The sequence below is a fragment of the Pan paniscus genome, chromosome 5 (assembly GCF_029289425.2).
Source record: "Pan paniscus chromosome 5, NHGRI_mPanPan1-v2.0_pri, whole genome shotgun sequence".
Lineage (NCBI taxonomy): Eukaryota > Metazoa > Chordata > Mammalia > Primates > Hominidae > Pan > Pan paniscus.
The window spans coordinates 167,259,848-167,273,875 of record NC_073254.2 but is presented as its reverse complement, the minus strand read 5'-3'; the positions used below and the strand labels follow the sequence as shown (position 1 = coordinate 167,273,875).

Here is a 14,028-nt window from a genome sequence, read left to right as displayed (position 1 = left end):
ACATGTGATACAGCATTTGAGAATAAGGAAAGAGAAGAAAAAGAATAAAATGTAAGGGTTGATGTACACTGTAAACAGCACTGCACTGCTTAGGACCTAAGTAACCTGAGTTCTAGTATTAAATCTGCCACTTAATAGCCATATAACTTTAAGGAAATAATTTTATCTATCCAGACCTTAATAACTTAAGAGGGTTAAACTTTAACCTCTCTAGCCAGCTCTAGTATTCTAAGGATATTAGAAACATGTGACAACAGGTTAGAATTTTATGCCCATAATCTTCCAGCTTTTCAATTCCTTTCTCTACAAAAGCAAGAGAATAATAAATATTTAAAAATAGAAAACTAAAGATAGAGTACTTAATTAAAATTGGAAATTCTTCAATGCTTATTCCTACTAGAATCTTTTATAACCCATAGAGATGTTAATTAGCTTACATACTAATGACTAATTCCCGTCTAATTTTTCTCTTTGAAAAAGCATTAGTGTGTATGTGGAATATGAATACATTTCTCTACAACATATATAACCAGTCTGTATCTAGAAAGAAAGCTTAGCATAACAGAGAGTACTCCTGGGTTGAAATTAAAGAAATTGGTCTCCAAATCTCAGATCCGCCAAAGTCTAGCTCTGTATCTATGGAACACATAATGTCACCAAGTCTCTGCTTTATAATTTGTAAAGTAAGGGAAATTTCTAATTTACAATTTGTTGAAAAGATCAAATGAAATCGTGTATATAAAGTGGCCAGCACAGTGCTTGACACATAGAATTAAATAAATGGTAGCTATTCCTATCATAAGTCTAACCTATCTAATGTCTAACCTTCCTTGGCCAAGACCTTCACTTAATGTGGCAGTATCCACCGGTAAGGTTAGCATTGAAGGAACTTGCCCTGTCACCTTACATGATTTTTCAATGACAAAATGTCTAGTTCTTTGCAAACAGGAAAGAGTCTAAAAGAAACCAAAGTTTAGATAATATAGTTTATTCTAGCACCCTAATATTTTTTAAATTATATATATATATAACTTATTTACTCCATCCTCATTATTTATGGAATGAATTATATATATAATTCATATAATTGTATATTGAGCAGTTGGTATTTTTATTATAAGTTAGATGCTATGGCAAATAGAAACCTGTATAAATATTACCTTTGTGCTTAACGAGTTTCAAATTCAGGGGAGCTGAGATATGCACACATTTCTAATACAAAGCATTATGTGATAAATACCATAAAATTTCATAACTGAAGTACTAATAAATGTGAAAGAAAGAAAAAGCATTTTCTGTCAGGATTATCAGGGAAGAAATCACAAACAAAAAATATTTAATCTGGGCCTTAAAGTGTAGATAGGAATTCAGCAGAGAGATGGAAAGAGAATTCCAAACAGAAGGACTCACTTAAACAAAGGTATGGAAACATAAAGAGCAGTTCATAACTGAAAATATAACTATTTGCTTCAGCACAACATTCAGGTAAAGATATCCTGAAAAATAAGGAAATCTAGGGCTATATTTCAAGAAAAACTGATTTTATTTGTTAGATACTACAGACCCACTGAAAGCTTTGAAAGAGTAGAACACTAAGATTAAAATGGCAGTCTAAGCCAGGCACAGTGGCTTGTGTTTATAATCCCAGCAGTTTGGGATTACGAGGCAGGAGGATCACTTGAGCCCAGGTGTTTAAGACTGGCTTGGGCAACATAGTGAGACTTTTAGGAAAATTAAAAAATTTAAAAAAAAAAAAAAGAAAGAAAGAAAAAGAAAAGCAAAAGGCACAGGAAGAATTAAAATGACTTGATGACCAATTAGAGATGGAAAGGAAGTTCTGAATTCTCCTACCATGCCTCCCACTGAAAGGCTTAGCTTTTAAAACAATGCTATAATTATGACCTAACTCCAAACGGTCTAATTATCCTTTTGTTTACCCAATGGCAAACTAAGAGAACAGTGTTAAACAATATATCAGCTCAACCTCTCCCACAATTGAGGAAATGAAAACCCTGGTTAAACTCCTGCACAAAATCCAGAGGTTTCACTTTACTGATTTCTGATAGCAATAAACTTCCTGGTATTTACTTAGCTTAAGATCATAAAATTATATAGGTAGAAAAACATCATTATTAAACAGAACTACCTGAAAGACTGGTTTGAAATAGAAAATAAAAATTCATCCAAAAATATTTATTATTTTAAAAGATTTAAATAATCTAAATTAACAATAGCTAGATACTGATTATATGAAACTGGTTTCAGAGTATTAAAAATTAAATAACATTAAAAAAACTCTACATTATTAATTAGAACTATTTATGACAAAAAATTTTAGGGGAGATGAGGTATCAAGACAACTATAACATAAGGCAATCTGTGATTAGCGCTACAAAAATTGTACAAAGTGTTCAAAAGAAGCCAAAAACCAAAAGAAAACTTTTTACCAGGATTAACAGACAATCAGGGGAAACAGTCTGAATAAGCCAAATATAAATTAATAACCTGTAATTATATGCATTAAGTTTGACTTATGTTTTAAGGTATTGTTTTGTCCTTTAAAATTGTAAATGATTCTAATTCTTTCATTTGTTCTTAATAATTAATAATAAGCATTAACTGTATATGATACACAACCTTCAATGGTAATCTCAATTTGTAATAAGTGTGATCCTGAAATAGTATGTTTATTGAAAAATACTAAAATTTGTGCATTTAATATATAATTTTTTACAAAAAATTCTACCTTTCCCTCGTCCATTGGATTATCACTTATATGGACCACAGGTCCTGGGTGAGATTTAGATGACCTAAAAAAGAAAAAGTTAGTAAGATTTTCTCTTCAATTAAGAATTTTAATATGGCTACATATTTCATTCCAATAAAAATAAATAGAAAATAAGTTATATTTATAAAGAAAGAAAGGATTTCAGCAAGAGATAAATAATAGGCATATAGTTCTTAATATGGATCAAAATAGGGATCAGGGAAGAAGTGGTGACTCATATAACTAAGCAAAATTCACAATTAAGTACACTTTCTGCATAGGAAAGAATCTTCAATTTAGTCAAAGATTTGAGCACAGGAAATCTATTGTCAAGGTAGAATTCTCAAAATTACTATTTTTGAATAATGCAGCACCTATCTTATTTTACTGAATTCTAGCCTCCAATTTAGGCATCCCATTTAGTTTCAATAGAAATAGAAAAACATTCTATTAAAAAAAAATAATGCCACCTATATCTGCTCAGAGAAAAAGAAGTTCTACAAATAAGAATATGGTTGAACTGATGCCTATAGAGTAAAAATAAGCATACCCCTAATTCAGAAACTCCCAAGTTTGACAGATCACTCCATTTCATGAGAGCCATCTGTGAAACTATACAGACACCTGCATTAGGCCTACCTAGTAGATGTCATGATCAATTCAAAGAACAGACCATGAAAACCCACCCTACCAAAGGACTGATATATGATAATAATATTCTTGCTACAAGAAGAAAAACCAGGATTAATACACTATTACAGCTATACTAACACATGACTTAAGAGATACGTCACAGAATTATCCTTATCTCAAAAAGAGGTAAATACCGTGGAATGCAACAATACAAGACTATTTGCTTAAAAACAAAAAGAAACATTCAAAAGGGTCTTGCTGATATCCTTAAACTTTGATTTTTATGTCCCAGAAATGTAAGAAAAAACTTGTAGAAAGAGATAAGATACAAAAAATTTAAGACAGAGTGAAGAGTTAGCACTAAAGATCCTTAGGGCCCTATAGTTTAACCTAGTTTTTGTTACTAATATTAGTAAATGAAAACAATCATTATTTATCAAATTTATCAAAAAGTAAAAATTTATCAAAATTAAGTAAAATCAAACAAAATTAATTTGATAATATATTAACTTTAGCAAACATTATATTTGATGATTATTAAAACATAACAAGTAGTAGTTTAAATCAGTGTTTTCCAAACATTGGTGGCAACTCATTTGTGGGTCATGACCATCATTTGAAAGAAAAATAATTAGAAGATAAAAGAACAGAAAAAATTATACGATTTTCATTAGTAGGAATGACTGTTTCCTTAAACTAGTGTTACAGTGTACACAAATGTAAATATATACATACGTAATGTGCATATATCTCTATATACATATGCATAATTTAAATTTACAAATTGCCATGTCAAAATACTACTCATAAAAAACTAATAAGTCTGTACTTAATATTAAGAACATCTGTCACATATTTAATTCCATACAGATTTACTGATTGGCTATGATGTAACGGTATTATTATATATAGAACTGATGCTTTCAGATACAAAATATTTGTTCAAACTCACAGTTCAATGGCTTTATTCCACATAATGACGTAGCCTGAGAGTGTGAAGGACTCCACATTGACAATATGTATATTACCTCGTTCAGTGCCCACATAGAGCCACTTACTCTGGAAAGGCAGATGGCAAAATGTAACCCTGCAAGAGAAAAATATACTCAAAAAAGAAATTTGAAAAATGGCAAATTTTACTAATTGCATTAGAGGGTTGATTATGATATATAATTCAGGAACAGCAAAACTGGTATATAATCATCAGATTTATCTATTCATTGTGACTAATATTTAATTATGCTAATTCAGCTTATACATCAAACATAAGGCCTTACAGCAAATAGATAGCATGGCACGATAGAAGATGAATTTTGAAGTTAGAATGTGTTTCAAATCTGGCTGTCCTCCACTAACTGCGTAACCTTGGGCATACCACACATTTACCCTTTAGGCCATAAGCTATGATTTCAACATCTACATCACCCCTGAGTACTACTGTGTTTCTCAGGCATTACTAAGCACATTAATCCATCTCAGTACCTGTGGTTACTACTCCTTCCAGGCAAAATGCACCTCCTTGATATTTTTCTTCTCTTCAAAGATTCAATTCAAATACCACTTGCATTTAAACTGATGTGATACTTTTGTATCTCTATCAGGCTTGCCTTATATGATTGTCAAGGTCCATCTTTCTCATTAACTTGTGGGCCTTTTGAAGGACTGAGATCCCCTGTACTCAGCCTTAGACAATGTTTCTGAAATATATTTGAACTATTTCTTCCTATGTTCTGATGATATGGCAGGCCTTCATTAACAAATTACAATAATTTACATGCATTTGCTAAAATTCATCATTCTGACAACTGCAGACAGCTTTCATACTGGCTCATTTAATTTCAAGGCAAAGAATGAATACCGTCTTGTCCTGTTTTTTTCTCTTGTCCTTTTCATAGCACTTATTTTTAGTTAAAAAAAAAAAGGTATCTTGTGAAAATCTATAATGCTTTTTTTTTTCCTACAGAACCCCCCATTTCGTCTCTCAGAAAAGACTTTATAATTTAAATAAATAGCACTTAAAATAACACAAATGATAATAATGACTGCCAGCCTGTCAATACTAACATTAGGCACTCGGCAAAGCATACAGAATATTTTGCATTTCCATTAACACACAATTTTATTACAGAGATTTTCAAGACGAAAACACTTATCAAATAAATACACACGCAACTCATTCTCATTCTTTCTTAGAGGTAATGTTCAGTTAGATAATTACTTAAGCTTCATCTACTTGTAATTTCTGTTGAGTGTTTTATATGATAACGTTCTCTTTCTAAAGAATTTATGTAAGTTTAACCAAGTATAGACATGTCTACTGTATAAACAAAATGATTTGATAGTACTTTGTTACTCTCAAGGCTCACTTTCTCAATATTAGCTATCATCCTAAGATTTTTTTTCCTCAGTCAACTATAAAACTAACTTACATGACTGAGATATTTTAAGCATCACTATGTTTTCCAGAAGTGAGAAGAACAAAATATTTAGTATTTAATACATTAACAAGAAACTTAAACATTCATTTAACTAGTTTGGCACCAACACTTTAATAAGGTCTCTAGAATGAGTCATATATTTTTTTAAAAATATATAAATAATGGAGTGTATTTGTACAAAGCACCACCAAACTTAAAAATTACTCTGCTCTATAACTACCATCATCATTTAAGTAAACTGAGAAGAGAGAAAAGTTTAATGCTTTTTAAATCACAATGAACTCAAGAATTTCTTAACTGGCAAATTGTCATGGCTCTGAAAATGTAGGAACAGAAGAGTGAAAAAACTAAACTTCCAGTTGCAACCAAACAAAACAATACCATGCCAGTGATATTAAAATCCTTATCTTATGGAGGGTTTAAATGATAAAATAATTAAAGAATATGAAATATTTTATATAATAATAAATTAAAAAATATATTGACTACTTAAAAGGAGTAATGTGTTAGAGCACTTAAAATTATGTGTTATGGGCTGGGCGCGGTGGCTCACGCCTGTAATCCCAGCACTTTGGGAGGCCAAGGCAGGCAGATCACGAGGTCAGGAGATCGAGACCATCCTGGCTAACACGGTGAAACCCCGTCTCTATTAAAAAATACAAAGATTAGCCAGGCGAGGTGGTGGGCACCTGTAGTTCCAGCTACTCAGGAGGCTGAGGCACGAGAATGGCGTGAACCTGGGAGGCGGAGCTTGCAGTGAGCCGAGATCCACTCACTGCACTCCAGCCTGGGTAACAGAGCAAGAATCCGTCTCAAAAAAAACAAAAAACAAAAAACTATGTGTTATGCGTGTGCATGTTTGTACACAGAGAGAGACAGACAAGACAGAAGGTATCGTTATTTAATAATTTTAAGAAAGTAATCCACAAGAAATCTTTTTTTAAGGAAATGTTTGAGTCACATGCAATAGAAATCTAACATTTTTTAGTAAAAGTAGTCATGAAACAAATGGCACTGAACAGCTTTGAGACAAACAGATTTCAAACGTAGAAGATTTCAGATTACATTCCCCTCCCACACTGACTCTAGGATTGATCGTGTGGCTTGCATGGGCCAGTGAATTATTAGCAGTTGTGCCACAGGCATAGTTTGAAAAGTACTTGCAAGGAAGAGGGGCTTGGTCTCTTTTTTAATGCTTTCAGAACCCAAGTGCCATGTGATGAAGCCCAGACTAGCCTGTTGGAGACCCTGGCCTGGCCCATAGCCAGAACCAACCACCAGACATGCGAGTAAGGCAAGCTAGATCATCCAACCTAGTCGTGCAGCCACATAACTACAGTTGTGTAAGTGACTTCAGGGGAAGGCACTCCTGCTGAGCCAACCCAGGTTGCCGACCCAACAGAACTATGAGCCAACAAAATGGCTGTTATTTTAGCCTCTAAGTTTGGGGTTGTTCTTCTATGCAGAAATAGAAAATTGACCTATTAGTAATAAAATAAACTCAACTAAAATAAAGCTATAAAAACATATAGGAAAATAAATTCTTATAGTTCTAGAGTTAAGAAGACCCCAACAAAACTTTTCAGGAATGCAAACAGTGTATGTTTCATGAAGCTGAAATACTGCCTTGGATCAAAATCAACTCTTCACTTGTTTTTCTTAAAGATTATTTTTTAATTTTATGGTGATATAGATCATTAATGATAATAAATAACAATGACTCATATTTTTACGTACATCTTTTACTAATATCAAGAGACCAAGTTAAGTTTTGTAGTGCTGGCGTCTATTAGTAAAACATAAAATTATACTGAAAATAGTAACATTTAATAATATATATAGTTGAAACCCACCTAAGAAACACTAAAACTTAGGAAACACTAATAAGGTTATTTATTTTAATATTATAAGAACAGCATATTAAATTGAGACTGAAAAGTTACCTTAAAATGGATAAGCTGAACCAAGAGAAAAGAAAATGATTGCAACAATGTAACAGAAATACACAGATAATGAAGTTGAATCCCCTCAGTGTGCCACTAAATACAACTTGTATTTAGTGGCATACTGAGGGGATTCTTGTAGAATACAATTTGTATTCTAAATCCCTATACTGCACTTGACTTAAACATATCTTACAAATCATGTTACTGGGAACACGACAGTTCTGTATTTGCTTAAGGAATTTAAGATATGTATAATGTTAAGTACTAGGGAGTAACACATACATCCTATTTGCTATAATATTTAGCTGTGACAGCAGCCTGTCAAATATTATGTAGTCAAGCACAAAATTTGGAAGATTTTATTATTACCAATTTTCTTTGACAGAAGAATATGTACAGCTTCCTAAGTAATGTTGAAATTAACCATTAGATTAACCCGACATAATAGAAAATGTCATCACATTTATATTCTCAGCAAATATCATAATATCTTACACCTAATGAGTATTCAGTAAGTCTTTATTAAATGAGCAAGTAAACCATACAAAATATGGGAACCTATTATAGTAATTAATAAAACAATCAGATATTCCCAGTGTACTCCCTCTCCATCCTTACGGCCTGAGCCTAATTTAAACCATTATCACTGATCGTCAAATCCATTCTAAACTGCCAGAAGAGTTCTTTTCGAAGCCAAGAAAGTTCACATTATCTACTTGAAAGACTCTAATAGCTTCCTCCCTTCTACCATAATGCTTCTTAAACCATATTTAGTGAAACCATATTCAGTGACATTTTGTGGTACCTATATCTGGGAAAAAAGGGTAGAGATACACAGTGTGCAGGATTTGGTCACTTGGTACTCAGTACCAAAGTGCTGGGATTACAGGATTTGCACTTCCTCCTATATGTCCTTCTATACTGCATATACTGGAAAACTAAAACATACTTCTCCTTTCAGCTAAGGTTCTAGATGATATTACATTTCTACTAATTGGATGTGTTTGAAATGTGTAGGCAGAAGTGAGGCAGAGACTATCTTTCTGTTGCTATCTCTGCTGACAAGGATGTTTACAGAGATCTGAACAGTAGAAGACACTTATGGAGCAGCAGCAGTGGGGACCAAACACAGTGTTCCAAGTCTGCTCATGAGCTTCATGTGGTGAGAGGTGGTAATCATGAAAGCAGCCCTGTTTCCTATTCCCTGCATTGAAGCTATGGCAATACGTTCTAAAACTCAGTAAGTCTGTACCCTTCCAAACATTCTTTTAAACAGCTAGGTTCTTGTGTTAAATCCTCTTATGTGTAAAATATCTGCAGTGGTTTCTGTTCCTGCATTGAAATACAGCAAGGAAATAATCTGCAATTTGTATGATAGTCTATAGTCCAAAAAATACCTGCTTATCATGTATCTTAAGATGATGTTACTAGATTAATTATTTAAAGTTGAAAAAAGGTTGAGAATCTAACTTTCTTATAATTGTACAGAAGGCCTTTTCATGGCTGGGCACAGTGGCTCACACCTGTAATTCCAGCACTGTGGGAGGCCAAGGCTGGAGGATCACTTGAGCTTAGGAGTTCAAGATGAGCCCGGGGCAATATAGTGAGAACTTGTCTCTACAAGAAATGTATAGCCTGGTTTGGAGATTCATGCCTGTAGTCCCAGCTACTCAGGAGGCTGAGGTAGGAGGATTGCTTGAGCTGAGGCAGGAGGACTGCTTGAGCCTGGGAAATTGCTTGAGCAGTGAGCCATGACTGCACCACCCCTCCCTCCTTAAACAAACAAACAACAACAACAACAACGAAAAGGAACAAAGAAAGTCTTTCATGAAGTAGATCTTTCTTGCCTTATTTGTTCTTGACTACCCACCCAGCAATGTCTAACTACAGGTCCTTAAATATGGGAGATTGCTTCATGACTTTGTGACTCTGCACCCATCAAACCATCATCTACATTAGGTATTTTTCCTAATGCTATCCCTCCCCTAGCCTCTCACCCTCCGACACGCCTCAGCGTATGATGTTCACTTCTGTGTTCTCATTGTTCAGCTCCCACTTATGAGTGAGAAAATGTGGTGTTTGGTTTTCTGTTCCTGTGTTAGTTTGCTGAGAATGATGGTTTCCAGCTTCATCCATGTCCCTGCAAAGGACATGATCTCATCCTTTTTTACGGCTGCATGGTATTCCAGGTGTATATGTGCCACATTTTCTTTATCCAGTTTATCATTGATAGGCATTTGGGTTGGTTCCACGTCTTTACTATTGTGAATAGTACTGCAATAAACATACATGTGCATGTGTCTTTATAGTCGAATGATTTATAATCCTTTGGGTACATACCCAGTAATGGGATTGCTGGGTCAAATGGTATTTCTGGTTGTAGATCCTTGAGGAATCACCACACTGTCTTCCACAATGGTTGAACTAATTTACACTCCCACCAACAAAGTAAACGCATTCCTATTTCTCCACATCCTCTCCAGCATCTGTTGTTTCCTGACTTTTTAATGATCACCATTCTAACTGGTGTGAGATGATATCTCATTGTGGTTTTGATTTGCATTTCTCTAATGACCAGTGATGATGACCTTTTTTTCATACGTTTGTTGGCTGCATAAATGTCTTCATTTGAGAAGTGTCTGCATAAAGTGGCTGTGTAAATGTCTTCATTTGAGAAGTTTGCCCACTTTTTGATGGGGTTGTTTTTTTCTTGTAAATTTGTTTAAGTTCTTTGTAGATTCTGGATATTAGCCCTTTGCCAGATGGATAGATTGCGAAAATTTTCTCGCCTTCTGTAGGCTGCCTGTTCACTCTGATGACAGTTTCTTTTGCTCTGCAGAAGCTCTTCAGTGTAATTAGATCCCATTTGTCAATTTTGGCTTTTGTTGCCATTGCTTTTGGTGTTTTAGTCACGAAGTCTTTGCCCATTCCTATGTCCTGAATGGTTTTGAATAGGTTTTCTTTTATGGTTTTTATGGTTTTAGGTCTTACATTAAAATCTTTAATCCACCTTGAGTTAATTTCTGTATAAGGTGTAAGGAAGGGGTCCAGTTTCAGTTTTCTGCATATGGCTATCCAGTTTTCCCAACACCATTTATTAAATAGAGAATCCTTTCCCCATTGCTTGTTTTTGTCAGGTTTGTCAAAGATCAGATGATTGTAGATGTGTGGGTTGTTTCTGAGGCCTCTGTTCTGTTACATTGGTATATGTATCTGTTTTGGTACCAGTACCATGCTATTTTAGTTCTATTCTAGCCTTGTAGAATAGTTTGAAGTCAGGTAGCGTGATGTCTCCAACTTTGTTCTTTTTGCTTAGGATTGTCTTGGCTATACGGGCTTTTTGGTTCCACATAAAATTTAAAGTTTTTTTTCTAATTCTGTGAAGAAAGTCAATGGTAGCTCGATGGGGATAGCACTGAATCTATAAATTACTTTGGGCAGTATGGCCATTTTCACGATATTGATTCTTCCTATCCGTCAGCATGGAATGTTTTCCATTTGTTTGTGTCCTCTCTTATTTCCTTGAGGAGTGGTTTGTAGTTCTCCTTGAAGAGGTCTTTCACATCCCTTGTAAGTTGTATTCCTAGGTATTTTATTCTCTTTGTAGCTATGGTGAATGGGAGTTCACTTATGATTTGGCTCTCTGTCTCTATTTGTCTAGGAATGCTTACGATTTTTGCACGATGATTTTGTATCCTGAAACTTTGCTGAAGTTGCTTATCAGCTTAAGGAGATTTTGGGCTGAGACGATGGGGTTTTCTAAATATAGAATCATGTCGTCTACAGAGACAATTTGACTTCCTGTCTTCCTGTCTGAATATCCTTTATTTCTTTCTCTTGCCTGACTGCCTCGGCCAGAACTTCCAATACTATGTTGGACAGGAGTGGGGAGAGAGGGCATCCTTGTCTTGTACCGGTTTTCAAAGGGAATGCTTCCAGCTTTTGCCCATTCGGTATGATGTTAGCTATGTGTTTCTCATAAATAGCCATTATTTTGAGATACGTTCCATCGACACCTAGTTTATTGAGAGTTTTTAGCATGAAGGGGTGTTGAATTTTGTTGAAGGCCTTCTCTGCATCTATTGAGATAATCGTGGTTTTTTTCATAGGTTCTGTTTATGTGATGGATTACTTTTATTGATTTGCGTATGTTGAATCAGCCTTGCATCCCAGGGATGAAGCCGATTTGATCATGGTGGATAAGCTTTTTGATGTGCTGCTGGATTTGGTTTGCCAGTATTTTATTGAGGATTTTTGCATCAATTTTCATCAGGCATGCTGTCTTGAAAACTTCTTTTTTTGTTGTGTCTCTGAAAGGTTGTGGTATCAGGGTGATGGCTGGCCTCATAAAATGAGTTAGAGAGGAGTCCCTCTTTTTCTATTGTTTGGAATAGTTGCAGAAGGAAAGGTACTAGCTTCTCTTTGTACCTCTGGTGGAATTCGGCTGTGAATCTGTTTGGTCCTGGGCTTTCTTTGGTTGGTAGGCTATTAATTACTGTCTCAATTTCAGAACTTGTTATTGGTGAATCTGACAATTGTGTGTCTTGGGGTTGCACTTCTCGAGGAGTATCTTCATGGTGTTCTCTGAATTTCCTGAATTTGAATGTTGGCTTGTCTTGCTAGGTTGGGGAAGTTCTTCTGGCTAATATCCTGAAGAGTGTTTTTCCACTTGGTGCCATTCTCCCCATCACTTTTAGGTACACCAATCAAACATAGGTTTGGTCTTTTCATATAGTCCCACATTTCTTAGAGGCTTTGTTCATTCCTTGTCATTCTTTTTTCTCTAATCTTGTCGTCATGCTTTATTTAAGTTGATCTTCAATCCCTGATATCCTTTCTTCTGCTTGATCAATTTGGCTACTGATACTTGTGTATGCTTTATCAAGTTCTCAAGCTGTGCTTTTCAGCTCTATCAGGTCATTTATATTCTTCGCTAAACTGGTTATTCTAGTTAGCAATTCCTCTAACCTTTTTTCAAGGTTCTTAGCTTCCTTGCATTGGGTTAGAACACGCTCCTTTAGCTCTGAGAAGTTTGTTATTACCCACCTTCTGAAACCTACTTCTGTCAATTCGTCAAACTCATTCTCTGTCTAGTTTTGTTCCCTTGCTGGCAAGGAGTTGTGATCCTTTGGAGGAGAAGAGACATTTTGGTTTTTGAATTTTCAGCCTTTTTGTGCTGGTTTTTCCTTATCTTTGTTGATTTATCTACCTTTGGTCTTTGATGTTGGTAATCTTAAGATGGTGTTTCTGTGTGGATGCCCTTTTTGTTGATGTTGATGCTATTCCTTTCTGTTTGTTAGTTTTCCTTCTAACAGTCAGGCTGCAGGTCTGCTGGAGTTTGCTGGAGGTCCACTCCAGACCCTGTTTGCCTGGGTATCACCAGCAGAGGCTGAAGAACAGCAAAGATTGCTGCCTGTTCCTTCCTCTGGATGCTTCATCCCAGAAGGGGCACCCACCAGCCGGAGCTCTCCTGTATGAGGTGTCTGTCGACCCCTGCTGCGAGGTGTCTCCCAGTAAGGATACATGGGGGTCAGGGATCCACTTGAGGAAGCAGTCTGTCCCTTAGCAGAACTTGAGCACTGTGCTGGGAGATCTGCTGCTCTCTTCAGAGCCGGCAGGCAGGAACGTTTAAGTCTGCTGAAGCTGCGCCCACAGCCGCCCCTTTCTCCAAGTGCTCTGTCGCAGGGAGATGGGAGTTTCATCTATAAGCCCCTGACTGGGGCTGCAGCCTTTCTTTCAGAGATGCCCTGCCCAGAGAGGAGAAATCTAGAGAGGCAGTCTGGCTGGGCTCTGTCGGGGTGGGATCTGCTGAGCTAGACCGCTTGGCTCCCTGGCTTCAGCCCCCTTTCCAGGGGAGTGAACGGTTCTGTCTTGCTGGCATTCCAGGTGCCACTGCGATATGAAAAAAAACTCCTGTAGCTAGCTCGGTATCTGCCCAAACGGCCGGCCAGTTTTGTGCTGGAAACCCAGGGCCCTGGTGGCGTAGGCACCCAAAGGAATCTCCTGATCTGTGGGTTGTGAAGACTGTGGGAAAAGCGTAGTATCTGGGCTGAAATGCACCGTCCCTCGTGGCACCATACCTCATGGCTTCCCGTGGCTAGGGGAGGGAGTTTCCCGACCCTTTCTGCTTCCGGGTGAGGCAACGCCACACCCTGCTTCGGCTCACTCTCTGTGGACTGCACCCGCTGTCTAACCAATCCCAATGAGATGAGCTGGGTACCTCCGTTGGAAATGCAGAAATCAC

General features: G+C 36.2%; 1 protein-coding gene across 4 annotated transcripts in view; it reads right to left on the bottom strand.

Moving 5' to 3' along the window:
* Positions 1-14,028, bottom strand: part of STXBP5 (syntaxin binding protein 5) — a 185,933-nt gene that overhangs the window by 125,100 nt on the left and 46,805 nt on the right. For all 4 annotated transcript variants that reach the window (XR_004672215.3, XM_034963050.3, XM_034963051.3 and 1 more), the window contains exons 5-6: positions 4,353-4,487; positions 2,747-2,810 (exon numbers count right to left, since the gene is read on the bottom strand). Coding sequence is in view for 3 of the 4 variants with exons in the window: in XM_034963050.3 (XP_034818941.1) it covers positions 2,747-2,810; positions 4,353-4,487 (199 nt within the window). In the remaining variant the exon portion in view is untranslated. The remainder of the gene's footprint in view (positions 1-2,746; positions 2,811-4,352; positions 4,488-14,028) is intronic.